A 26221-nucleotide genomic window follows, 5' to 3' on the forward strand; every position below is an offset into this window, starting at 1 on the left:
TTTTTATATACATACACCAATATATAACTTAAGAACTCTATACTAGAAATCACCATTGGAGTTTCTCAAAAGATACGAGAAATGAAACGTTTACATTTGTTAAGCGCGTTTTTTTCTATGTTATTTATAATTGATAAATATCTTTATAGAGCAAATCAAGTTTTTATTCAAAAATAGCACCCAAAGAAAAAAATTATCAAAGTAGCATTAATTAAAATTAAAAAATAACTTTTATTTTTATCTGGGTTTGAATTTATTGATTAGAATTTAGAGTTAAATATTTATACTACCCCCATTTTTATCCGCATGTAACAAAGAAGATAAAGCCATAAAGGAGAGCAGGAGACTAAAGTTAACTTGTGTCACTATATCAACCGCAAGGTAGTATACACAAGCAGCCTATGAACTATTAGAGGGAACTCTATTATTCACAAATTAGGAAAAGGTAAAGTCACCAATATTTTTGAGCCGTTTTATTTTCCCGGGGAAAAGGTTCACCAATAGGCAATAGCTATCATCTCCCTCTCACTCTCTCCATCGTCATCACCATCCAGGAAACTGTGGAGTTCTTCTGGTCACGAAAGAGAGCTCGAGCAGCTTTGATCGGCGATCACGCCACGGTGGAAGGAAGGTTTCTGTAAGGTTTTTTATTCTTCTTCAGTTATCCATTATATATGACGGGTAAGCAGAGAGAGATTTGACTGATCGGATCATTGCTTTTAGAATGAGAAGCAAGATATGAAACATACAAACAAACATTTCTCCTTGTTATTTCAACATTACTCTAAAGCTCAGTTTTGTTGACGACATCAAGTCACGTAACGGTTATTTAAAACCATATCTTGAACAGTCTTATTCCTATGTACATTACCGACTGCCTTTATCGATCATAATCTTTTTCTACTCCCTCTGTCCGATCATTAATCATAAAACTTGATTGAGTTCTTCATAGTGTATGGATGAATCAGAAGGCTACTAGGTCCACAAGCAAAACATCATTCAAATCTACGACTGCGCAAAAAATCCGAATCCAAAGAACCGAGTTGAATCTAACCTTCCAAAACCGGTAAAATATCTGAAAGGATCCCAAATTATTATATAAAAAACTGGAATCGAACTAGACCCGAACCAAAAATATTCTGGGTGCAGTATTCTTAAGTATATTAATTATTTTAGATTAAATATCTACAAAATGTTCAAAATACCTTAAAATATTCAAAAATTATTTAAAATAGCCATAAGCAAATATCCAAAATATTTAAACACTGGAAATTATGAACTACATACCTACCTTTTCTATACCCAATATTCAAATCGGATCTATTTTTATGTTAATTTTCAGTATTTAGTTATACATTAGTCAAAATTATATGTTGTATATATTATATTTTTATTTTTGAATATTTTAAGATATATTTGGATTTTCCGAAATTTATACATAATTTAAACATGTGTCCAAACCTGAACTGAATCTGTCATAATCTGAACCGAAAATTTGTAAATATTTGAGTAAAGCTCAATCTCCGGCTTTGAAAACAGAAAGCCAAATAGTTCGAACGGGTACCCTATCACTTACCCCTATTCAAAGCATTGGATTCTCAAGCCTAATCATATCCTGATACATTAGCCAATTAAACAAAAGTGTTACCAAATATCTTAGTAACAAACAAAATTAGAGTCCAGAAAATTCTAACAAAGGACTATTCTTCTGTAAGAATTGGGACCGAAGACAAAACACGAACAATCGACAAGGAAAAGACAATGTAATCTGAGTCTAAGTTTAGCTAACTGTTTATCCCATAACCCACGGCAACTGTTTATCCCATAACCCACGGCAACGGTTTCTCCCCTTATCCACGTCCAAAATTTTTAATCTAGGCTATGGGATAATCGTATGGACAATTCTGCTAAATAGACAATTTTTAAGTTTTGTTCACAAAAATAAACTATAAAGAGGAAAATGACCAAAATGTTTTTTTTTTTGTCAACAACAAACAGACTCATATAGACTCTGCGATATGAGTCTGTTTGTTATTGACAAAAAAAAAATGTTTCATTTAATAGGTAAAATGACTCTAATATCCTAGATATAAAAAAATAAAAAAAATTAAAAAATTAAAAAATTAAAAAAATTAAAAAAATATAGTAAAAAAGAAAATTTTTTTTTATAGTTTTAGATTATATGTTTTCAAATTCGAACTTTTTATAAATTTTTTTTTTTGAATTTTTTTTTTATTTTTTTTTTATTTTTTTTTCAAATTTTCTTTTTGTAATTCGAAAATACTTTTTGAAACTATTTTTAAAATTTTTATTTTCAAATTTTTAATATTTATTTTTTATTTTATAAAATTTTAAACTTCAATCCAAATCTCTACCTCTTAACTCTAAACCCTAAGGTTTGGATTAGTTAACCATATGGGTATAAATGTATATTTACCTCTTTAATGAAACATTTTGGTTATTTTACTCTTTGTGGTCTATTTTTGTGACCAAAACTTTTTTGGTGCTATCTCGGGTATTTTTCTAATCATATTATAATTGAAATTGTATCAAATTTCATAGCTATTTCAATATTTAACCACTACACGTCTCAGATGGCAAACAAATATATAGACATAAAATTAAATTATTAAAAATTTAGCATTTTCTAATTTCTACATAGATAAATATATAATTGCTTTTTTACTCATTAAATCGCATTGTGATACTATAAATAAGACTACGGATGAAGGATGCATTACCTCATTTCAATTATAGAAACATGCAAAACATACAAATGCATTACGTACCCATATATAATCTATGTAACCACGATGCCATAAACGTACCCATATGTGAATGCATTACGTTGTACCTTCTGTTCAAAAAAAAAAGCATTACGTTGTACCCAAATGCATTACGTATCCAAATGCAACGTATGAATGCATTACGAACCACATGTATTAATTTTTTTTGGGGGGACCACGTTGAAACACGCATGACCATGTACAAATGAGAGTGCTGAAAGTGTGCGTTCGACTATTGAAACCCCTCCAATAAGTGGCGGAACAAGAAATTTTTTTTACCGGGGTCAAAACAAAAAATATAAAATACAAAAAAAACTTGCAAATGTATTTTGCATACTAGAATTATGTATTCTCTATAAGTCCACATTCAAAATTACAAAGTTAAAAAAATTTAGTAATAAAATTCTGTTTTATCTCATTTTCTAAATAGTAAAATCATATTATAATATTTATTTATCAGAACCATGCCATAAATTAACGTAATCAATATCAACATCTATTAGATAAGAAAATTTCAAAACGAATCTATTATTTATTTGATAAATTAAAATAACTCATTTAAAACATTATAAAATTTTAAGACAAAAATATTCAACTTCCATAATTGAAAAAAACTTAAAATTTAGGAATTTAAGTATAATTTTTAAAGTTCATAAAATATATAGTATACAATATAGAAGATTAAAAAGGATACAAACATTAACTCATAATTTAAAGTTGTATTCTGAACTTTATGTTTTCTAAAATAAAAATAAACTAATTAATTTTTAATTAACCAACAAAATTTAGTGATTATTATTATATTTAAAGTGGGCTTAAACGTATTAATGGGAATTGGTTTCCGTGAACCCATTTAATCATTTAGTTAGGTAATTAAATTTTATCTAGGGCTGGGCAAAAAACTCGGATCTGAAGAACCGAACCCAATCCGAAAAAGTAGTACCGAACCCGAACCGAAATTGATGAAATATCCGAACGGGTTCAAAATTTTGGTATCTAAATAACCGAAACCGAACCCGATCCGAACCGAAGTATCTCGGGTACCCGAATGTAACCGAAATAGATCTATATACCTAAATATATTACTTATTTTTAGATTTAATATATATTAAAAACATTCAAAATATATAAGATACTTTTAAGTTGTCTAAAATACTTGAAAATATACATAAATAGTTAAAAATAAATGTCTAAAATAGCTAAAATATATTCAAAACACCAAAATACTTGAAATATCTATTGATTTTCTATCTAAATATTCAAATCAAACCAATTTATATGTTAATTTTAGGTATTTTGACATATATTATACAAATTTATATGTAATATATTATTTTGTTTTATACATTTTGTGAAATTTTAAGCATATAATGAATATTAAAATTTTAAAAATAATTTAAATGGGTTATCCGAACCCGAACCGAACCCGCAAAAATCTGAACCGAACTCGAACCAAAATTTAGAATTACCCGAATGGAGCTGAAATCTTTAAACCCGAAAACTCGAAACCCGAATAGATCCAAACCGAACCCGAATGGGTACCCGAACGTCCATCCCTAATTTTATCATTTTGTTTTTAGTTTGTTTGAACTTTTGTGGGATCGGAGATAATATTTTCATGGGATTAGCACATTAAGTATCTAAAAGAACACATATAGTTTTCAAATGTGGTGGGGTCAGCTGACCCCCTACTCCCTTCTTATATCTGTCCCTGCCTCCAATGAAAGTGTTGAAATATTGTGTTTATCTACGTAGATTCAACAATCGTCGTAAAATTACGTGCAATAGACATGTTAAATTTTTTAATTCAACAGTTGAATGCTCACAATGAACTTGTTGAAAGAAAGAAATTAGTTACGTGGATTCAACTCTGTTGAAAACTTTCGACTAGTTGAAAGTTAAAATGTGGGACCATAAATGATACATATCAACAAATGAAGCAATGTATAAATAACAAAACTTTATTATAATTTGAACTCATTTTTTCTATGGTAAAATGTTAAAAAAAAAAAATTATACCAAAATGCATGATTTTTTTATGATCTATAAATAGAGACTTGGTTCATTTGATTTGAACACTAATATTTTGTTTTCTTTTTCTACTATAATTTTCTAACTTTCTACCCTTAAAATCTTGGTTATCCTTAACAGTATGAATTTTTCTAAAGAAAATATTTAATTACTATCATATTTTCTATTTTTTTGTTATTTGTATAAATGTAATTAAAATAAAAATTTAAAATTTAAAATGATTTATTCTTTATTATTTTAATTAAACTAATTGAGAACTTTTATTAATATAAAAAGGGGATAGAGTGTTGAATTTTATTAAATAAAACAATTGTAGAGTATAAAAATGAATGGATGTTGAATTGTTAGGTGTAAGAGAGAAAAGGTGATGTGGATGGTAAAAAGTAGAAAATAGGGTGTTGAATTTTTTAGACCAATGTATATAGTCTAAAGTTTCAACTGTTGAAAAAAAATTTTGTGTCCCAGCGCTGCCACATGTTGCTTCATGACTATACAAAACAAAATCTCATTAGTTGTGAGATTTTTTTTTATTTGTATTTTTACCCAATAATTTGAAAGAATTTATTATATAAATATTTTTTTAAAAAAATATCAAAATTATATCAAAATTCAAGATTTATTTTTATCTATAAATAGAGACTAATCTCATGTCATTGGGATACAGAAAAAATACCCGTGATTTTCATTATAATCAACTATTTTAGTGTTTTAAACCTATTTTTGTTAAATGGATCACAATAATAATCCTTACATGTTATTTTAGTTTTCAAGTTAATTACAATCAAATTATTATGTTGTAAAAGATAAATATATAAATTAAAAATAATGGGGTAGGATGTTGAAATTTTTAAAACAAACCATTGTAGAAGGTTAAGATGAAGTAGGTGTTGAATAAATGAGGTGTAAGAGAGAGAAAATGATGTAGAATGTTAAAAAGTGAAAAAAGGTGTTGAAACCATTGTTCATGGTCTTAAGATCATGATTAATGCGAGTCTTTTAGGGTGGAGTTCTTAGCGTAATACTCATTCCGTTCCCAAAAGTAAGATTTTTTAGATTCATTTCTTGTTCCACAAAGATAGATTTTCTATATTGTTAATGTATTTTTTTATACTTTTGAGGAACATTAATTGAGAATATTTGAATTGATTAAATTTTATTGGTGAAAAGTTATTGGAAAGTGTATAATAAAGTAAAAAAATAAATTAAATTATAAACATTTATTAAATTCTTAATAAGTGTGCATACTCTAGAAAATCTTAATTTCGGGAACAGAGGTCGTCTCTTAGTTTTTTTAGTTAAAAGCTAAGAGACCGTATCTTATATTACGCTAAGAGCATACGCAATGCAGGTATTAGCACACGTTTCTTAAATTAAAATAATAATAAAAAGCAACTAAAAGAAAGAGAGAGACCGTATCTTGTACGTCTCTTATGAAGAGATTTATTACATTTGTCAACTTTTCATTTGACAATATCTTTTAACTGTTAAAATAATGTTACAGAAACCCATTACAGTTTTCGACCACTAACGGTTAGTATGAGTCTCATTAATAGTTGATGAAAAAAAAAAAAACCATTTCTAACAGACTTGCATTAATCGTGCTCTTAGAGTGATCTAATTCAAATATATGACTAGTCACGAAGAAATAAAATGTAGAATATTTTTTCTTAAAAAAATCTAGAATAGTTGTAAAGTCCCATTGTCTTAGAAAAAATGCATAATATAAAATGCCATCGAACGTATGTATACATTAAGTACCCAACATTCAACATCTCACCACCGTAGTAAACATACACCGCCAAAATGTCCGGAGAAACGCACTCGCCGACACAGCAGAACTCAAAATGCAACGGTTCAAAACAGCACATCATGGTGTTTCCATATCCAGCACAAGGTCACTTGCTTCCGCTTCTCGACTTAACCCATCAACTCTGTCTGCATGGCGACATCACTGTCTCAATCATCGTAACACCTAAAAACCTTCCTTACCTCTCTCCTCTCCTCACCGCTCATCCATCCGCCGTCTGCGCCGTCACTTTTCCTTTCCCGGAGAATCCTTCTCTCCCTCCAGGCGTTGAAAACGTCAAAGACACCGGTGCTTCCGGAAACCCTCTGATTATGGCTTCTCTTCGTCAGCTTCGAGAGCCAATCATCAACTGGATAAGTTCTCATCCGAATCCTCCGGTCGCCATCATCTCTGACTTCTTTCTAGGATGGACCAACGATCTCGGTATCCCTCGCTTTGCTTTCTTTAGCTCCGGAGCATTCTTAGCTTCGACTCTCCATTTTTTCTCTGACAAGATTCATCTATTGGAGTCAAATGAGCCGGTCTGTTTCTCGGATCTTCCTCGTTCCCCTGTTTTCAAGACAGAACATCTCCCGGCTTTGGTCCCACAGTTTCCGTTATCGCAAGATCTCGAGACTTTTAGAGACACGACCATGAATTTCTCGAGCTATGGTTGTGTTTTCAATTCTTGTGAGTGTCTGGAAGAGGAGTACATGGAGTATGTGAAGCTGAGAACGGGTCATGACCGTGTTTTTGGTGTTGGTCCGCTTCCTTCAATCGAGTTAGGTAAGGGAAACTCCTTTTCCAGTGTAGACGTGGAGGCCTTGATGAGTTGGCTCGATGGATGTCCAGACGGATCTGTGCTCTACATCTGCGTTGGAAGCCAAAAAGTGTTGAGTAAAGACCAGTGTGATGCTCTGGCTCTTGGACTTGAAAAGAGCATGACCAGGTTTGTGTGGGTGGCTAAGGCAGACCCGATACCGGATGGGTTTGAGGATCGGGTTGCGGGTCGAGGAATGGTTGTTAGAGGATGGGCTCCTCAAGTGGCTGTGTTGAACCATGTAGCGGTTGGTGTGTTTTTGAGCCATTGTGGATGGAACTCGGTTGTGGAAGCGGTGGCTAGCGGAACCATGATCTTGGCTTGGCCCCTGGAGGCAGATCAGTTTGTGGATGCAAGGTTGCTGGTGGAGCATATGGGTGTGGCTGTTAGGGTCTGTGAAGGGGGAGAGACTGTGCCGAACCCGCATGAGTTAGGTAAGGTTCTAGCTGAAACAATGGGTGAGTGCGGACGCGAGGTGCGTGGTCGGGCTAAGGAGATGGGACAGAAGGCAAGAGCTGCCACTGAAGCAGGAGGAAGCTCTAATGCAGATTTGGAGAGACTTGTAAAAGAATTGGCCTCTTTATAAAGGTAAGTATATGATTCCAAATGATGTCAAAGCCTTTCAAGAGGTTTATCCAAATAAAAATGTATGTGTCATTGTTTACAAGGTATTTACTATGATTGTGCATCTTCGTCTCACAAAGAACAAAAAAAGTTTGCTCACTACAATCACAATCAAGTTATATAAATGAGCTTTGATTGACAAATGTCCAGAGTAAAAATGAGCTTAATTGTGTTGACAAACAGAAAAAAAAACTGAATGTAGCTTATAGTTAAAATAATTAAAATGAAAGTACTAAAAGTAATCTAAACTTCGTGTACAATTTGTATTGAAAATGACAGATATAAGTTGTAAAAACTTGGGGTTTCTTTGGTTTTTTTAATTGAAGTTGTACAACGAGTCTTTAATATTCTGCTATGTATTAAAAGCCTATTCAGGTAAAAAGAAAACAACAATTCTTCTCATGCTTAAAAACGAAGAACAAAACTAAAGAACCCATGCATACAATTAATTTAATGAATAAGAGCAAAACAGAACATATTAGAACATAATTAACACTCATTTGTGTTGCAATCATCTTGTTGCGCGATATCAGAAGCAGACTCATAGTAGTCCTCATGATCTCCCCCAAAGTTATCAATCCCACAAGAAATATGACCATTTCCAAAAGCCTTGACGTGGTCCTTAAGAGACCTCTTGTGCTTAAAATCCGAGCCACAAGAGCAATACCAAAGCTTACCACAATTCTTCTCATGCGTTCTCCAATCTCCTTTCACTGCAAAGGCTTTGCCACACCTGCGACAAGCAAAAGGTCTAGACCCGTGTTTACGTTTGTAATGTGTTTGGAGGGTTCGAAAGTCCTTAAGAGGCTTGGTTCGTGGGTGGTCAATATTGTTCTTGCAGCCTGGTGCACAGCAGTAACATGGTAGTCTTAGCATTCCTGTTGGTTGGGTTCCTCTTAAGGACTCTGGTCCCTTTCTGTACTGTGAGCCGTGTCCCCACATGTGCATCTGCCATTAACAAAACGGTTTCCATGTCATAAATCATAAGGGAGTCATCATCAGTCTTAGAAAGTATTAGTTTTAAATCTAGGCCACGTGCTATTGTGGTGGTCGGTGGGTATTGTGACACTATGCATTATTGGATTTGTTCAAACAAAAGTATTTGTATATATGTTTACCTATAATTAGTTAACATAATCTTATTTTATCAACGTTTGGATATAGTACTCGCAAACGCGAGGCCAAACGTATTTTCTTTTGGTTTGAGTTGTATTTGCATTTATAATTTTTCTTAAAAAAATTGACCCATTAAAATGTCTTATTTCTTTTCGAATGAACTCAATACTTTAAGAAATGAAATAAACAAATAGGGCTTTAACCAAGTAAAAAAGAGCTGTAAATGTGAAATGTCAAACACTACAAGTAAAGTTCTATATGTATATATTAGCCTCTTTACTGCATGTAATAGTTTAGTTTTGGCATGAAATCATTATTAGCTGTATCTATATTTTGGATAATATATATATATATAAACAAAACAAAAGTAAATATTCACAAATAATTGGCTAGATCCTCCTTACCGTTTTTTGAGTTCACAAAATTCAAGAGAGACAATAAAGATGGAGGTGGACTAAGCATGTTTCAAGATTATAAAGTGTCAGTCTGACAAAAATACTGTTGGTTAAAGAATATATTCTGACTTTACTAGCTTTGTAAGTCGATATTACATATACACCATCATCCAACACACTGAAATTGATTTGAAGTGTACCATCAATTTTGTAAAAGATCGAGTTGATTATTCTTGAATTAATTAAAACATCAAGACATATTTGTAGTAATTACCAACAGTAATTGTTAGTTACAACTATCAGCGATACACCTAAAGATCCATAAATCAATAACGAGTTTGTATATGATTTACTAGACCCACCCAAAAACTATGGACATTGTATAAAACCCATTTTGAAGAATAGTAAGTCAAATCTTAAGAAGAGTTTACATTTGATTCTTGAATCAATGGAGTGGTACCTGCATGTTGTTGTATCTGTTGAATGTCTTGAAGCAGAGAGGACAAGAGAACTGTGTAGGTCCCATCAAAATCTGATCAGGTGTAGGGATCCAGTAGTAATGATCTCTGTGTAGATCTCCATCATCATCATCATGAAGGTGGGAGTCAACTGTGACCTCTACTCCTTGGTCATCATCTTGCTCATCGGTTGTTGCAACAGGAGCAATATAGCTCCCACCAACACCATAGTTTGGTAACCCTAGATGAAGATCCACGGTTACATCATGAGGATAATCAAGAAACTTTGAAGAGCTGATCTGATCTGTGTCCATGAAATAATGTTGATCTTGTTGTTCTTGGTGCCTTATAGGGCTTAAGCTAAGAAGAGGAAGAGCTTCTTTGAGCGGGGGTGAGTTAGGGAAAGTGGAAGTAGTAGGAGCCATGTAATTAGGGTTTGTGGTATTAGGATAATAAAAGCTGTTGTGAGAGTTGTAAATGTAAGAAGGAGAAGTGGAACAGTTGAAGTTTGTATTGTCAAATCCATTGTTGAAGAGATTAGAATAAGCTGGATTAGACATGACTTTGAGGAGAAGACAAAGGAGGAGAAGAAGAAAGCCACCGTATCTTTGGTTGATGGGTTTGTGCTAGAGAGATAGAGAAATAAGATAGGGATGTGAGTGTATGTGTATATATATAGAGAGGATATGGGTGTGTCAGTGTATGTAATTATGTATGTACTAGCGTTTGAGATGTGACGAAGCGGTGGAAACTATTTTTGGGGTTAGCGTTTTGGTGGATCTATGGTTTTACGTATATGTACATGCACTATAAAGTCAAACATATTTAGATCCTTGTGCAGTTGTGCTCATAGAACTGGTCTATAAAATTAACCTAAGATTTAAAGCGATTGTATAAAATGACAAATCATATGTTAGCCAACATAATTTTTTTTTAAAATATAACGTTATTGCAACTGTGATTTTAAAATGTATTTTAAAATTTAAAATCTACTTTTATGGAAAAATGGTTTAAGTATTAGATTTTAGAGTGTTGTTGTGATTTGAAGGTACTATTTACAATGTTTGGATTCCCGGCAAAGAGGTGAAAACACTTTTGTTGTTGTGATTTGAAGGTATTTTGGTAGAGTCTATAGTTAAAAATATGCAAACTTACAAGTAATCGTTCTAGATGTGTTATTGAATGAATGAAGTTCCACAGTTAGTAGTTGAAAAATATTTAGCTAATATATAAGAAGATATATATATATATATATATATATATCATCCCTCCTAAATGGAATTCAACAGTATTAATTTGAGGCAATTTTATAATTATATCATTTGTTTTTTTTTTTTTTTTTCACTGAAAACTTCATTAATAATAATAGGTAGGGGGATGGGCCAAATAAGGTCCAAGCCCTAGGGTTCAATACAGAAGATATGAAAAACGCAGAGATTCTTTTGCGAGATTATCCGCTTCCACATTCAGAGAACGAGAGATATGCGCAAAAGAGATTGATGCAAACTCAGTAGATATCGATCGGATGTCTTTCACAATACCGATGATTTTCTTAGCCTGAGTGATGCCGGAGATTGCTCGGATGAGCGTTAAGTTGTCGGAGAGCACCTCAAGAGAGCTGAACTCCAAATTGATCGCCATACACATAGCTGATCTGACTGCAGAAGCCTCTGCAACTAGAGGGGAGCCTATCGAAGCTTCACACATCGATCCTTTGATGGGAGATTCGAGTCTCGGACCCGAGAACACCCACCCTAGTCCTGCTACGAGCTTTTCCTTGTGCCACGCCGCGTCTGTCTTGCATGTCACTTGGTCGTTATCGAGATTAATCTGTGGTGGTGATCGCGATTGGAATTGCTGACTCTGAGGTAGGTCCTTCTTTCCAGAGGATTGATTTTGCGAATTAGTCCGTTCTCTTGCTAACTTAATCCCGTTCAGTGTTGTTTCCTCAGGAGATTGGTATCGTCCTTCGAAGATGAGGGTGTTTCTCGCCGTCCAGATGGCCCATAAGACCCAGGGGAGTATGTTAAGAGAGATTCCTGAGGGAGGCAGACAGATAACTCTCCTAAATTTGACTACTACCTCTGGGAAAATCATCCCCGCAGCTAGGTGAACTGCTTTGCTAAGGGGGATAAGATCCCAAACATTCTTCGCGTACTGGCAGTTGAAGAAACAATGCATCTCATTCTCTGTATCTTGGCATCTAACACAAGGCGTTGCTGATGTCATACCTCTTCTTTGCAGATTTGAGCCTAGAGAGATAGCTTTATGGACGATGGACCAGAGGAACGTTTTCATCTTAGGTGAGAATTTGCCTGCCCAAATGTCTCTGATCCAGCTAAATTCTCCTTCTGCTCTTGTTAGCTGTGTATGATGGTTGTGAGAAGTTGCAGCAAAGTAACCTGATTTGGTGGAGAAAATGCCCGAAGCTGTCTGGTGCCAGATAAAGGAGTCTTCCGCCCCCGTTGAGCTTGGCTTTAAACATTGTATCTGCTCGGCGAGGTCTGGTAAGAGCTCCTCGATTCTCTGCTTGTTCCATTTGAGTTCGGAAGTTAGTAGATCTGCCACCGTTAGGTCTAGGGCTGATTCCTTGATAGGTCCCATAGGTTTTAGGATCTTATCCAATGAGATCCAAGAATCCTTCCAAATCTTGGTCGTTTGTCCATTTCCTATAGATTTCCCTAGGTTTTCTTTCAAAAGGTCTCGCCCATGGAGTATACTCCTCCATCCATGGGAACAGCTCTGCGAGGGTGCTATCTCTAGGAAACTCTTGTTGTGGCAATATTTTCCCATGAGAATACGTGAAAAGAGACTCTCTGGTGCTGTAATAATACGCCAGGCTAGCTTTGCTAATAGAGCTTGATTGAAACGTTGGATATCTCTAAGCCCCAAACCCCCCAGAGCTTTAGGCTTCGTTAGTTGGTCCCAAGCAACCCAGCATATTTTCTTTTTGCCTTCAGTCTCATCCCACCAGAATCTGGTTAGTACTGACTGGATTCTTTTGCAGAGGCTCACCGGTAGCTGAAAACACGACATGGAATACGTAGGTATTGCGCTGAGGACGACCTTAAGCATTGTGAGCTTTCCGGCTTTTGATAACCTCCTTGCAGACAAGCTTACTGCTTTCTGTCGGATTCTATCCACGATAGAGGTAAACAAATCTCTTTTTCTTCTCCCAAAATGCTCTGGAAGGCCAAGGTACTTGCCTAAGCCCCCTTCCTTTGTGATTCCCAATACTGATTTGGCATTCTCTTTGATTGCAGGGGGAGTTTTTCTTGAGAAGGTGATAGACGACTTGTTCTTATTGATCCTCTGTCCAGAGCTTTTTCCATAGTCTGTGAGTACTGCTTGGAGTGCTTCGCAATTTGATTGAGACGCAAGACAGAAGAACATCGTATCATCTGCGAAGAGCAGATGATTTATTCTTGGACAACCTCGTGCCACTCTTATACCCTGAAGTAGCCCTTTCCTCCCAGCCTCTCTACACAGCCCTGAGAGAACTTCACCGCAGAGGATAAACACATAAGGAGACAGTAGGTCGCCTTGCCTGATTCCTCGGAGAGGTAAAACATTTCCATACACTGTCTCATTTATAAGATAGGAGTAGGAGACTGTAGTGATGCATTGCATGATCCAATTTATCCAAATTGCATGGAAACCAAACCGGTATAGGACATCTGAGATGAACTGCCATTCGATCTTGTCATAGGCTTTTGGCATATCTGTTTTAACTGCCATAGAACACCTTATTTCCGCTTTTGATGTCTTTAGAAACTGTAGTACCTCATGCGTAATAAGTACATTGTCTGCAATTGCCCTTCCCGAAACAAATGCTGATTGATTTTCCGATACTATTACTCCAAGAACATTCTTTAATCTGATATAGATTAGTTTAGAGATGATCTTGTAGTAAATGTTGCATAAGGCAATTGGCCTGTACTCTTCCACCGTTTTAGCTCCCAGAACCTTTGGAATGAGCCTGACATGAGTCTTTTTTATTGATGGTACGAGGAAACTTGTTGAGAAGAAGGCTTGTATCTCGAAGATCACTGCTGGACCAACTACTTCCCAGTTGGCGTGAAAGAAACTGGCTGAAAAGCCATCTGGTCCTGGCGCCTTTTCTCCATTTATCGAGAATGTGGCTTCGGTGATCTCTCTCTCTTGTGGAATAGCTATCAGTTTCTCATTTTGCTCTGATGTTATGCAAGGTTGTATAGCCCCATGAACTATCCGATTCCCGAGATACTCTGATGATTTGAACAGATCTGCGTAGAAAGAGGAGATGATGTTCGCTATTTGTTCTTCTTCGTACTGTGGTAAGCCATCCTTATCTTCAATGACAGAGAATCTATTCCGTGTAGATCTACCTTTTGAGATAGCATGGAAATAGCCCGTGTTTGAGTCTCTCAGACTTAACCATAATTGTCTGCTTCTTTGTTTCCAGAAATATTCCTCTGCTTTGTAGAGCTGGAGAAGGTCTGAGTTGAGCTTCTGAATCAAAGCTTCATCTGGTTGTAGATCAGACAGAGCGGCATCAAGTCTGTTACGTATGTCCTCCAGGCCCTTCTGGCTGTTCTCGTAGAACTCTCTGCACCATTTGCAAATGGCCTGACGACATAAAGAGAGTCGAGCCTCAACTGATAAGTTTTCATTTCTCGTCCAGGCTGAAGATACCAGTTTCTTTATTTCCATGTTATCATTTAGTCGTCTGTCGAATCTAAAGATCTTTACACCTTTCTTTTTTGATGTATCCAGGAGCGAGAGGAGAGGTCTGTGATCAGACTCTTCGTACTTGAGGTATTGACTTCTACACGGTGGGAATAGATCAGCCCAATCACTGTTGCTTAGAGCTCTATCCAGTCTGCACAAGACTAGGTGCGTATGTCTCTTTCCCCTCCAAGATAGATAGCTGCCTGAGTGTTTGAGGTCAAAAAGGTCGTTTTGAGAAAGAAAGGATCTAAAGGCTCCGAAGGTTCCTTCTGCTCTATCTGGGCCTCCGCTCTTTTCACTGTTGTCAATAATTTCATTGAAATCTCTAGTAAGAAACCATGGTCCTCCATTTGTTGAGTGTAGATTAGATATCTCATTCCAAACTTGTAATCTTTTTGAAACCTCTGGCTCCCCGTACACAAAGGTTGCGTGGAAACTGATGCCTTTAAACATTATCCTTGTATCAATGTAATTGTTTGTTGCATGTTTAACCGTGAGATCGATGTCTTTTTTCCAGGCAAGGAAGAGGCCTCCTCCTCCGGGGCTATGGGGAACAACAGCAACGTAGTTGTAGCTTTGAAACCAATGGAATTCTTTCAACACCATCTCTGTAGGGTTTTTTGTCTCCATAAGGAAAGTTCCATCGGGTGAGTTCCTCCTCTGTAACTCCTTTAAACGCTGGACTGTAATGGGATTCCCCAACCCACAATAGTTCCAGCTCAGGATTCCTAAGGAACCTGGTGTAGCTCTGACCGAAAATCCTGTTTCTTGCTTGAATTAGGTGTATCATTACCGGCCGGAGGCATTGATCCTTGATGTGAAGATCTTGCTGCATTCTTTGTTTGAGTTGGCAAGGTTTTTTTGGATTTTTCCCCTTGGTTTCTTTGTTTTCCCCTAGTCATCGCTGGAATTAACTGAATGGGTGGGTTCAAAGCAGGAGTTGGGGCTTCCTTTTCCCTTCCTGACCCTTTTTTTGCTTCTCCTGATGTCATACGAGCTTTTGAGGACTCACCCGTTAGCCGCTTTCTCACATTTCCTGGTGAGTGTTGTATCTGTGACAGTTTCCTTTTTTTAATGCTTGTTCCTCTGAGAATATTAGGAGACAGTCGTTGTGAGCGTTTCTTGCCTTGCTTTGATACTTTGTTTTTGGCTTTGTTTTTGAAATTCTGTAGGGTTTCCTCATCATCTGCCACCTCAAGATCATTTGATGATGTCTCTTGTTCCTTCTCTGGACCCTCTGAGGAACTTATAATGAGTGACTTGAGACGTGGAGAGTTGGTATTCTCCAGCAGGGGTTCTGTGTTGCACAAAGGATGTGCCGCATTTTGATGGTACGGTTCGAGGCTTCTCAACTTTGGTGGGGGTGTGACCTCTATGTCTGATGGTTGCATTGCTATATCAAAGTCAATTCCCGGAGGACTCACCGATCTAATACCCCGCTCCCATGGTGATAGTGGGCGTCTCTGGTCGGCTGCGGCAGCCATAATAGAGTCCGCTGTTTTTTCCAATAATCCTTCCGCGTCACCCAGTAGAACCCGTTGTCTTCTGGCCACCACCTCCACTGGATCAGTACAGCTAAGGTATTGCTTTGTGACTTCCTGAAGTTCCCGCATTACTTGTTCCTTAGATGGGATCGTAGGAGTTTGACCTAACTGCAGAGATCCTCTTCTTTCAACTGCTTCAGGGGGCCCCTGCTGTTTCATGAGACGAGCCACCGCTTCTTCTGTTTGTCCTCGAGCATCCCCTGCCAGAACCCTCTGTCTCCTCGCTGCTGCTTCAGTGGGTTCTGGACAGTTCAGGTAAAGCATGGTTGCCTCGTTTAGATCATTTAGAATTTGCTCTTCTGTTCGCTCCTGTAAGACCCTTTGTGAAGTCTGAAAAGTTGTGTTTGTAGCTATAGGGGTTTGAGGTTTTGCTCTGGACGGGCCCGTTGTCTCTATTGTCGGTTGAGGTAATGTTGTTTGCTTTAATCTCCATTCACTGAGGCCTCTCTGCGGAAAAGGGGGTCTCCTCTGCAAATCTCTTCCTGACACTGGGTCTCTTTTCTTTGTGTAGGGTGGGGAGCTCAAACTGTGAGGTTCAGGTACACTTTCCACCATTTTTCCTCTCCAAGGGAGATGTTCCTTGGCGGTCAATCCTTTCATGGAAAGCTGCAGCTTTCAGGTCTTTAGTAGGCATAGATCTGCCATCTCTTGGTGGTAAGGGTGTAACTTTTCTACTACGCTGCTCAGGAGCTCCTTGTCTACCACGGTGACATTCCTCCTCCATCTCAGAGTATGAAACCTCTCTATGTTTTGACGTTTCCTTATCCTGTAGCTGCTCTGCTTGTGGTGTCTCCCTTGAGTTTGTAGGGCAATCTTTCTTCAAGTGTGAGAGGGAGTAGAAAGAGGAGTAGTGATTCTCTAGCTTTTCATATTCCAGGTAGATAAGACTCTCTTCCCCTGAGTCAAATTCTATGATTGCTTCTTTTATCAGAGGTTTTAGCCCATCAACTAGCACTTTAACTCTTGTTGTCGTCTTGGTGAGTTCATGGTCTAGGAGCGTTCCTAGATCCTTCCCTATTTTACATACCATGTCTTCAAGCCAGAAATGAAGAGGCAGGCCTTTGATGCGGATCCAGAAAGAGATCTGTGAAGGGAATGTTGTCGATATAACTGGTTCCCACCTTTGAATGATGACCATCCAGTAAGCAAAGTGGTAGGGACCGTTATCCAACACTCTCTGTAATTCCTCCTCTTTCTCAGATCTGAACTGAAAGCAGCCATTACCTAGATCTGATCCTGTGGCTCTTCCCAGTAGGTGCCATTTGCGAGGTAAGGCTGGAATGAGAGCCCAAATTCTTTGTTCATGTGGGTTGGTGACGCGTCCAATGAGAGTCTTCGCGTTTTCTTTGATAAGAGCAGAGTTATCAACACTAGGGGCTTTGATTCTTTTTATGTGAGTTTCTTTATCTTCAGACATCGGACCTTTCCCCTTTTCTTCTCTTGACAAGCGTCTTGGCATGTTTCCTTGCAGGTTTGTTGCTCAGATCAGCTCGGTGAGTAACAGGATTTGAGATGTGGTATCTTCAACTCTCTCGTGGGTATCAGGATGGAGCAGAAGAAGATAATTTCGATGATGAATATGGAAAGGCTTGAGATCTGTAGAAGGTGAACTCTCCGGAGGATGCTACTTCCAGAAAAGAAATAGGGTTTCCAAGTGAGATCAGATAAAGGACCGGAGGATACTTGCCAAAAACGGAACTTCTCTGAGATGTCGTTGTCACTAATTTGAAACGTTGGAGACGTTGATTTATGAGTAGTGTCTGGGAGAGTCCTTTCTCACCTGAGACTTTTGGTAATTATATCATTTGTTATCAGTAAACTTTTCTGAAATTAACAGTCCTAGAAACACAAGTTGTATACACCTTCTTTTTTGTGTCACCCACAACGAAATCAAATATAAATGTGAATATATAGAAGTATAGAATTCGAAATGTGAATAGTATGTGAAGCTATTGGTGACCAGGAAACCAACTAAGCCAATGTGCATCAACGTAATGAGTAATATGCATAAATCAAGAATATAGAGGCTGCTCTATCTTACATACCGTTGTTGCGGGTTAACATATATATATATATCTATGTTATACAAAAAAAAAAAAAAAAATATATATATATATATCTATATCTGGAGAGAGGTAATATATTGATAATTGATAGATAATCAGGTGTTTGTGGGGATAATATATTGATGGCTTTGGGAGATGAGAGTTGTGATCTAAGACAGCAGTTGCTTCGGTGGTCTCGTCTCCATGTCGGCTCTGCTTCAGAAACATATTACTTGGGAATGGTAACCACAATTTTTTTTTTTTTTCTTTTTGTAACCCCAATTTCTTATTCTCTCTGACAACAGTGTTATAAACCCAATTTCTTATTCATCTACATCAATGTGTATTTTATTGTTTTTTGTTTTTTATCAAAATTTTATTGTTTTATGTTATATAGAAAAATTGCACATATATATACTGGTTATCGATTTGTGTATGTATATATATTATATATATTTGTTTATTTTGGGTTTACATTTTCGTTTGCACTTGTTTGCTCCTGTTTATTTCTCGCTAAATTTTCATCGATGTCCCGATTCATGCATACGCTTTAAGACCTTTTACAAAAAAAAAATGCATACGCTTTAAGACAGTACACAAAGGATATTTTTTTTCTAATGTATTTTTAATAGAAAATCATGTGATTGTAAAGTGATACATCATTTATGTTCGTTGTAATAATATTAAAATAGGGTTTACACTGTTGAAGCATACATGATAATTGTTTGATTTGATGGTTTTTGTGTTGAATGGATTATAATCCACGTGATATGCGAGTTGTAAATTTATATTTCGGGTTTAAAATTATTTATTCACATTATTGTGAGTTATAATTCAACATTCACATATATTTTTGAGACCCAAATACTTCAAAATTTTAATATATGATATTTTCATATCTCAACTGGCGTTTTATCAAAAAAAAAACTCTAAACTGCCTCGTATGTAATGTATTGTAATTCGAAGGCGAGTAATGAGAGATGTCATGATAGACTTCCTTTTTTTTTTTGGGTAAAAACATGATAGACTTCCTTCTCTGTATTTGGCTCTTATTATCCATTAGAAGATTCGAAATAGGGCTGATTTCGCTTCCACATGATGCAGATGATGCGACTGAAGCTCTCACAAGATGGAACACGATCTCATGGTTTCTTGGCTGATAATCTCAGAAATTGTAGCCTCTATATAATGAAAGAAAAGTTGTTTAGCTTTTTTTGTTTGAAAACTGTCTTGCTCTTTAGAGTTAGGTCACACTGGACCAAACCTTTTAGAATTTTTTTTTGTGGTAAATAATATCACATTTTAATCAAAAAGATAGATTTTCTCATGCATTACAAATACGTGTTCTGATTTTTTCCTTAGTTTTAAATGATGCAATCCGCACCACATTTTTCTAGGATTTTTTGTTGAACGAGAATGGTGAAAGCGGGTTAAAAAAAGCTTAGAACCATATCACACCTCTTCACCGTTATATAAGTTGCATGTAAAGTGGATAAGTCTACAAAAAAACACATGTATTTAGAAACGTTGTATATATAGTGACCTATTCATTACATATTCATAACCTTTCTTTAGAATGCAAAAGTTATGGGTCTTCATCTCAAACCGGAGACTAGAACAAATTATATCTCGTCGTCAGTATTCCAACTTACAATCTTACAAATTTTCTCTTTTAGATGGCAACTAATTACCAGTTAAGTTAACAATGCTCGATTATGGGGTTTAAGTAATATATTAATTATGTCTTGAAAAAGAGAGTAATACAATTTTTTTTTGGAGTAATTCAATTGTTGTTTGTAAGCTGCTTGCTAATTGCAAGATCGAACATTGTGAAGATGGGTCAAACAACGTGGGTTTGAAACAAACTTGTGCTGGTCGCATTGTGTGAACTCGAACATCTTTGGATGAAAGTCCAATCTATGTTGAGACAGTTTACTTTTGATATTATTAATTAATAACTAGCTAATATTAAAACATAAGATGTTCTCGAGATAGCACGAGTGTGAATGTTTTGTGGTTGCACTTTGCAATTGCATCAGTACGTTCTTTCAAACCGTCACTTGTCTTCTGTTTCTTTGTTGTTCTCTCTTCTCCAAACATTTTTATCTATCTATGCACCACATATATAAATACGACTTAGTTATATATACCGGCATGTATTATGTATATATATGTGATTTGTATAAGCACATGTGTGATGGACTACTGGTTGTCATTATCATTGTATTAATTAAACTTTGGAATATCACTACAAGAAAACATCAAGGATTCTGAGGGAAAAAATCGTCGGAATTTCGTCGGAATATCGTTATTCCGACGACATACCGACGAAACACGTCGTCGGAAATAATTCCTCGGAATTTCTTTTTTCCTCGGAAATTCCTCGGAATTTTCCGACGGAATTCCGAGGAAATAAATTTCCGAGGAAATTCCGAGGATCACTAGTTTGTCGGAAATGTCCTCGGAATATACCGAGGGAGAACTTCGTCGGTATAATTCCTCGGCAATTCATCGATCGATGCGTGTTTGGACATATATACATCGATCGATAGGAGTATACCGACGGACCTTTTCCTCGGTTTATTCCGAGGAACTTTTCCCTCGGTATATTCCGAGGGACCAGTTCCTCGGAATTTTCCGAGGGACAGCTCCCTCGGAATTTTCCGAGGGACAGCTCCCTCGGAATTTTCCGAGGGAGCTGTCCCTCGGAATATACTGAGGGAAAAGTTCCTCGGAATAAACAGAGGAACCTGTCCCTCGGTATAGCCCGAACGTTTTTTAAAAAACGCATCGATCGATGCTTTTTTGTTCAAAAACGCATCGATCGATCAAGTGAAAAATATAATTAATTTCCTCGGAATGTAAAAAATATTAATTTTTAAAAAAAAATAAAATTTCTGAAATTTAAATTCGAAAATATGAAATTAAAAGTAAAATTGAAATCATATTAATTAATATTCAAAGTTTCACAAATAAAAATAAAACATTCCGAGTTTGTGGAAAAAAAAAAACTACGGGTCTGGCACGTCCGGGAACACCTCGTTCGGGTACATCCTCTGCATCATCTCCATCATTTGCTGGTTCAGCCTCCTCTGTGCCTCATAGCCCGCCTGTTGAGCCGCCATCTGGGTCTCTAACAAAGATATACGATCATCTTTGTCCTTCAACTGGGTCGTAAGTACTTCTGGATCAACAAAGGGCGGTGGTGCAGAAGAAGAGGGAACCGACCGGGTGCGACGACCCAAACCGACCAAACGTCCCTTCTTCTTTGGAACCGACTGAATAGAAAAAAGCCAAATTTAGAAATTTAAACCAAGAAATAAATGAATTGAACTTTTAAAAACAAAGAACTTACGGATTCAACGATTTCGTTGATTCGAAACCGGGACAAGTTGGTCGAAGCCGTCGAAGTGTCATCCTCGGTTTGAAGCTGAGACACTTCGTCTACCACCTGAGTTTGGACCAGGTCGACCACGTCCCTCACAAGACCGTCATCAATCTGGCCGGTCTTCTTGTTGGTATACGCCCTCCTCATTAGGGCGAGATCATCAACCGGCTCGCCATCATTTTCTTCCGCCTTGAAAAAAAACATAAATTAAAGAAACATTAGAAATTAGAAGAAATGCACAATAAATTTAAATTCTGAAACTCAAATAATTGAAGAAAAAGCGGTTGAACTTACCATGCGATCTCCGAGAGTGGCAATAGATTGAGCACCCAAGTTATGCTTGTAGATGCCCTTCCCTTTACGGTCGCTCCTGCGGTTGGTGGAGTTGGTGGAAGAAGTTTCTTTCGTCTCTTCCTTATCCCAATGCGCACACAACTCCTTCCAGACCGTGTCGTTCATCGACTTTGTGACCTTTTAATAAAAAAAAAAGAAAAAGTTTAATAAATAAAAAAATAGTTTAATAAATTAAAAAATGGTTTAATAAATTAAATCGAACCTTATTGATTTCCCACTTCTTCTTCCACTCGTGGATCTGCTTCCCATAGTTGTCCATTATTTTATGGACGAAGTGGTGATAGATAAAGAGCGTCTCATCGGAATTCCAGTTGAACTCTTGCTGAAAAAAAACACAATTAGTAGAAAATTTATATTAAAGATTAAAAATATAAGTAAAAAATTAGAATACTTACCGCAAACTGACGAAACCACAGAACCTGCTTGTCGGTTGGGAAGTGAGTGAAAGTCGGATGTCCACTGTCGAGGGCCGAGTACATCATACGGTTGATCCATGCGCTGATCCCGTTCCCGAATCGGTTGAACCTTATTAAAAGAACAAACGGTTAATAATGAATCCAAATTTAAAGAAAAAAAAATGTTTAATTACCATGTTTGACCCCGTCCATGTGGATACGGAGTGAGATACGGAAGATGGTCACGACCGGGCTGTTGAACCAACTCCGCAACACGCATCACTCCCGGAGGACCCGGAGGAACAGGAGCGGATGCAGCAGCGGGAGCGAGAGTAGCAGGAGCGGGTGCAGCAGAGGGAGATGTATGGTTGGAGCTGTGGGGCGAAGGGGAATCCTGAAAATGGCTGGAATCCCGAGACTGGCTCCCCGTACCACCACGACCACGACGCTGTCGAGGCCGGGTCTGATCATCATGAGACCTGTAAATTTAAAAAATATATTTAATAAATACAGAAATATATAAATTAATTTTTTAAAAAAAAAAAAAAATCCCAAATAATTTAATCACAAAAAAAGATTTATATATATTTAAAATTTTTAATAAATATATAAAAATAGTTCTAATAAACAAAAAATAGTTGTAATAAATAAAAATAGTTTAATAATTACAAAAAAAATGTTTTAATAATATATATATATTAAAAATATTTTTAAATCCCAAATAATAGTTTTTAATCACAAAAAAAGTTTTATAGATATTTAAAATGTTTTGTAAAATCCAAAAAATCGAATTTATATAGAAATTTTTTTTTTGTAAAGTACAAAAAATCGAATTTATATAGAAAAATCGTTTTGTAAAATACAAAAATCGATTTTATATACAAAAATCGATTTTATAAATACAAAAAAAAAAATTATAAAAAAATTCTAAATCAATTCAACAAAACAAATCATTCAACCAAATCACAATTCTAAACCTATTATACAACCAAATCACAATCCTAACCAATCACCCTAAAAAAAATCTATCAAAACCACACAGAAACCTAACAAATAGAACCTAAGAGAGTGGGATATGGTCCTTACATGATTTGTGTAAGAGAAGAGGGAGATCGCCGGAGATATCGTCGGATTTCAGGGGGAAATCGCCGGAGAGAAGAGAGGATTTGCGCAGAGGAAGAAGAGAGAAATGGGGAAGAAGAACGGGCTTGTGGTTATAAAACCTAGGGTACGACAGACATTATCCGTCGGAATTCCGTCGGAATTATAATTTCAATTTTCGCGAAATATTTGCCCGGTAAAATGAAAATATTCCGAGGAAATTCCGACGGATAGTAAAATATCCGTCGGAATTTCCTCGAAATATTTCGAGGAAATACCGAGGAACTAGTGTTTGGGGTTTTAAAACATCAATTTTTTTTTGCCGTATTTCATTTCTTATACAATTGTAATGCATACCATTGAGGATTCTTTGTATAGATGAGCATAAACCATGAAATAAAAAATTTCAAAACTAATTGAAAGTATTCCCTTTACCGTTCATTAAAAGGTATAAGTGTTTGTCTTATGTTGCGAGATTTTGTTCATACAATCGGAAAAGTGTTAATTATACGGTAAGGAACAAATTTTTGATTTCATAATGAACGTAAGACACTTAATAAGGGTTATATAGGTGTTATTCAAACGGCAAAACGTTGTTTTCAGTTTAAAAACCATATTTCCTCGGAATTTCCTCGGAATATTCCGAGGGAACTCCGAGGAAACCCTCTTCCTCCTCGGAATTTCCTCGGAATATTCCGAGGAAATTCCGAGGAACTAGTGTTTGGGGTTTCAAAACGTAATTTTTTTTTAATTAAACGCATCGATCGATGCATTTTTGAACAAAAACGAATCGATCGATTACTAAGATGGACCGGGCCGTAAGATTGTGATCGATCGATGAGAATATCCCATCGATCGATCGAGAATCTCAATTGTTCCTCGGAATGTCCTCGGAAAATCTTGTATGTTTTTTTAAAAACGCATCGATCGATGCGTTTCTGAACAAAAACAAATTGATCGATTACAAAGATGGACCGGGCCGTAAGATTGTGATCGATCGATGAGAGTATCCCATCGATCGATCGAGAATCTCAATTGTTCCTCGGAATATCCTCGGAAAATCTTGTATGTTTTTTTAAAAACGCATCGATCGATGCGTTTCTGAACAAAAACAAATCGATCGATTACAAAGATGGACCGGGCCATAAGATTGTGATCGATCGATGAGAGTATCCCATCGATCGATCGAGAATCTCAATTGTTCCTCGGAATGTCCTCGGAAAATCTTGTATGTTTTTTTAAAAACGCATCGATCGATGCGTTATAGAACAAAAACGCATTGATCGATGCTTGTTCGGAAAACAGAATTATAAGGCAAAACCCGACCTTTTCTGGATCTAAACCTTAGAACTCTCATCCCCTCCGATTTCCCCTATAATTCGCTACCCCTTTCTCTCTCTATAATCATCCGATTTGAACAATTTTGGGCTCCATTCCACTTGATTTTTCGAGCTCTACCTGATTCCTACACTCGTCTTCACCCTAAGACAGGTATACTCCGCGAATCTCCACATTCTGAAATCGTGTTCTTGAGCAATTTTTTGGGTTTTGTGAATTTCTTATTTTCGTGTTGATTCCTTGATCAAATATGCATGAAACAGATGTTTAAACATGGAATAGAACACAATTGTCTGTGATCAACGAGTTTGGAACAGGATTTGAGATGATTTAGGGATTGAGTTCCTACCCCCTGCTACCGCACTAGTAGACAAGCCATCCTTCTTCACGCCAAAATATCAGACCAAAGGCAAGGGCGTGGTTGATGAAGAAGGAGAAGATGAGGCTGCACAAGTCATTCCAGATGATTCACAACCCCATCAGCTACTCCCATCAGACTCCAGCCAGTACAAGCTGCAAGAGCTTCCACCGAACGCCACTTCGCGCCAGCAACAACATTGGAGAGATCAGAGCATAAAGACAAACAACGACATGCTACACAAGATCTGGGTTGCCATTTCACGTATCAGGCCGTGTCGTTGCCAAAAGGATGATGTAGTTCATCGGGACAACTCTCCATCCAGTTCTGGTTCTGGTTCGAGTGGTACACACAGGGTAAGAAAGAGGTCCAAGAGACCCAACGATGCAGGAACATCTGGAGCAGGAGACGAGGAGTAGGAGCTATCACCGGCTATTTTATTTTCTTTTCTATTCTAACGTTTTATGGTCTTATTTTCTGTTAATTTTGAACTGAGTTTTTTTTTGGGTTTCTTAATTATGAGTTCGTATTTTTTTCACATGGTTTCTTCGTTTTATTTGGTTGTGTTCTGAGTAGTTTTTAATTCGTATTCAGCTTTGCTTTGCTAGATAAACCAAATAACTATTATCCGAGGAAAGAGGTTATATCAAGTGTTCCTCGGAATTTCCTCGGTATTTCTTAAAAAAAAAAATAATAAGTTCAATGGTAGTCTGTTTCCGAGTCATCATCACCAGATGAATCTGAATCTGGATCTTGGTGAAACTCTCCAATCACTGGTTCATCCTCTACGTGAACGACGGCTTCCTCTCCAAAGTCGGTTAAATCGACTACAAGGCCAACTCCAGCTAAATCTTCTGCTGCACTTAAGTTGCCGGATGTGCTTGGTTGTAGTGGGTCTTCCAGCTCAGAACTTCCCTGAACTCGGCCTCTCGGGTTGAGTCTTGTAACAGTAACCCATGGATCATCTCTGTT

At 36.7% G+C, this 26221-nt stretch overlaps 4 protein-coding genes across 4 annotated transcripts; 1 reads left to right on the forward strand and 3 right to left on the reverse strand.

Moving 5' to 3' along the window:
* The first annotated feature begins 6424 nt into the window (after positions 1 to 6424).
* Positions 6425 to 8111, forward strand: LOC125588721 (UDP-glycosyltransferase 89A2-like). Its single transcript, XM_048760428.1, has one exon. The coding sequence runs from the start codon at positions 6621 to 6623 to the stop codon at positions 8007 to 8009; it is 1389 nt and encodes a 462-aa protein (XP_048616385.1). The 5' UTR covers positions 6425 to 6620; the 3' UTR covers positions 8010 to 8111.
* A 217-nt stretch (positions 8112 to 8328) lies between these two features.
* Positions 8329 to 11107, reverse strand: LOC106442500 (zinc finger protein WIP5). Its single transcript, XM_013884181.2, has 2 exons — positions 10019 to 11107; positions 8329 to 8995 (listed from the first exon to the last, which is right to left on the reverse strand). The coding sequence occupies exons 1-2, from the start codon at positions 10574 to 10576 to the stop codon at positions 8537 to 8539; spliced, it is 1017 nt and encodes a 338-aa protein (XP_013739635.1). The 5' UTR covers positions 10577 to 11107; the 3' UTR covers positions 8329 to 8536.
* Positions 11108 to 11423: 316 nt separating this feature from the next.
* On the reverse strand, positions 11424 to 15332 carry LOC106442499. The gene has a single exon (XM_013884180.2). The coding sequence runs from the start codon at positions 15330 to 15332 to the stop codon at positions 11424 to 11426; it is 3909 nt and encodes a 1302-aa protein (XP_013739634.2).
* Positions 15333 to 16805: 1473 nt separating this feature from the next.
* LOC106442498 lies at positions 16806 to 17729 on the reverse strand. The gene has a single exon (XM_013884178.2). It carries the CDS (start codon positions 17727 to 17729, stop codon positions 16806 to 16808), a length of 924 nt encoding a protein of 307 aa, XP_013739632.2.
* Between the last annotated feature and the right edge of the window lie 8492 nt (positions 17730 to 26221).

Source organism: Brassica napus, chromosome C6 (assembly GCF_020379485.1).
Source record: "Brassica napus cultivar Da-Ae chromosome C6, Da-Ae, whole genome shotgun sequence".
NCBI lineage: Eukaryota > Viridiplantae > Streptophyta > Magnoliopsida > Brassicales > Brassicaceae > Brassica > Brassica napus.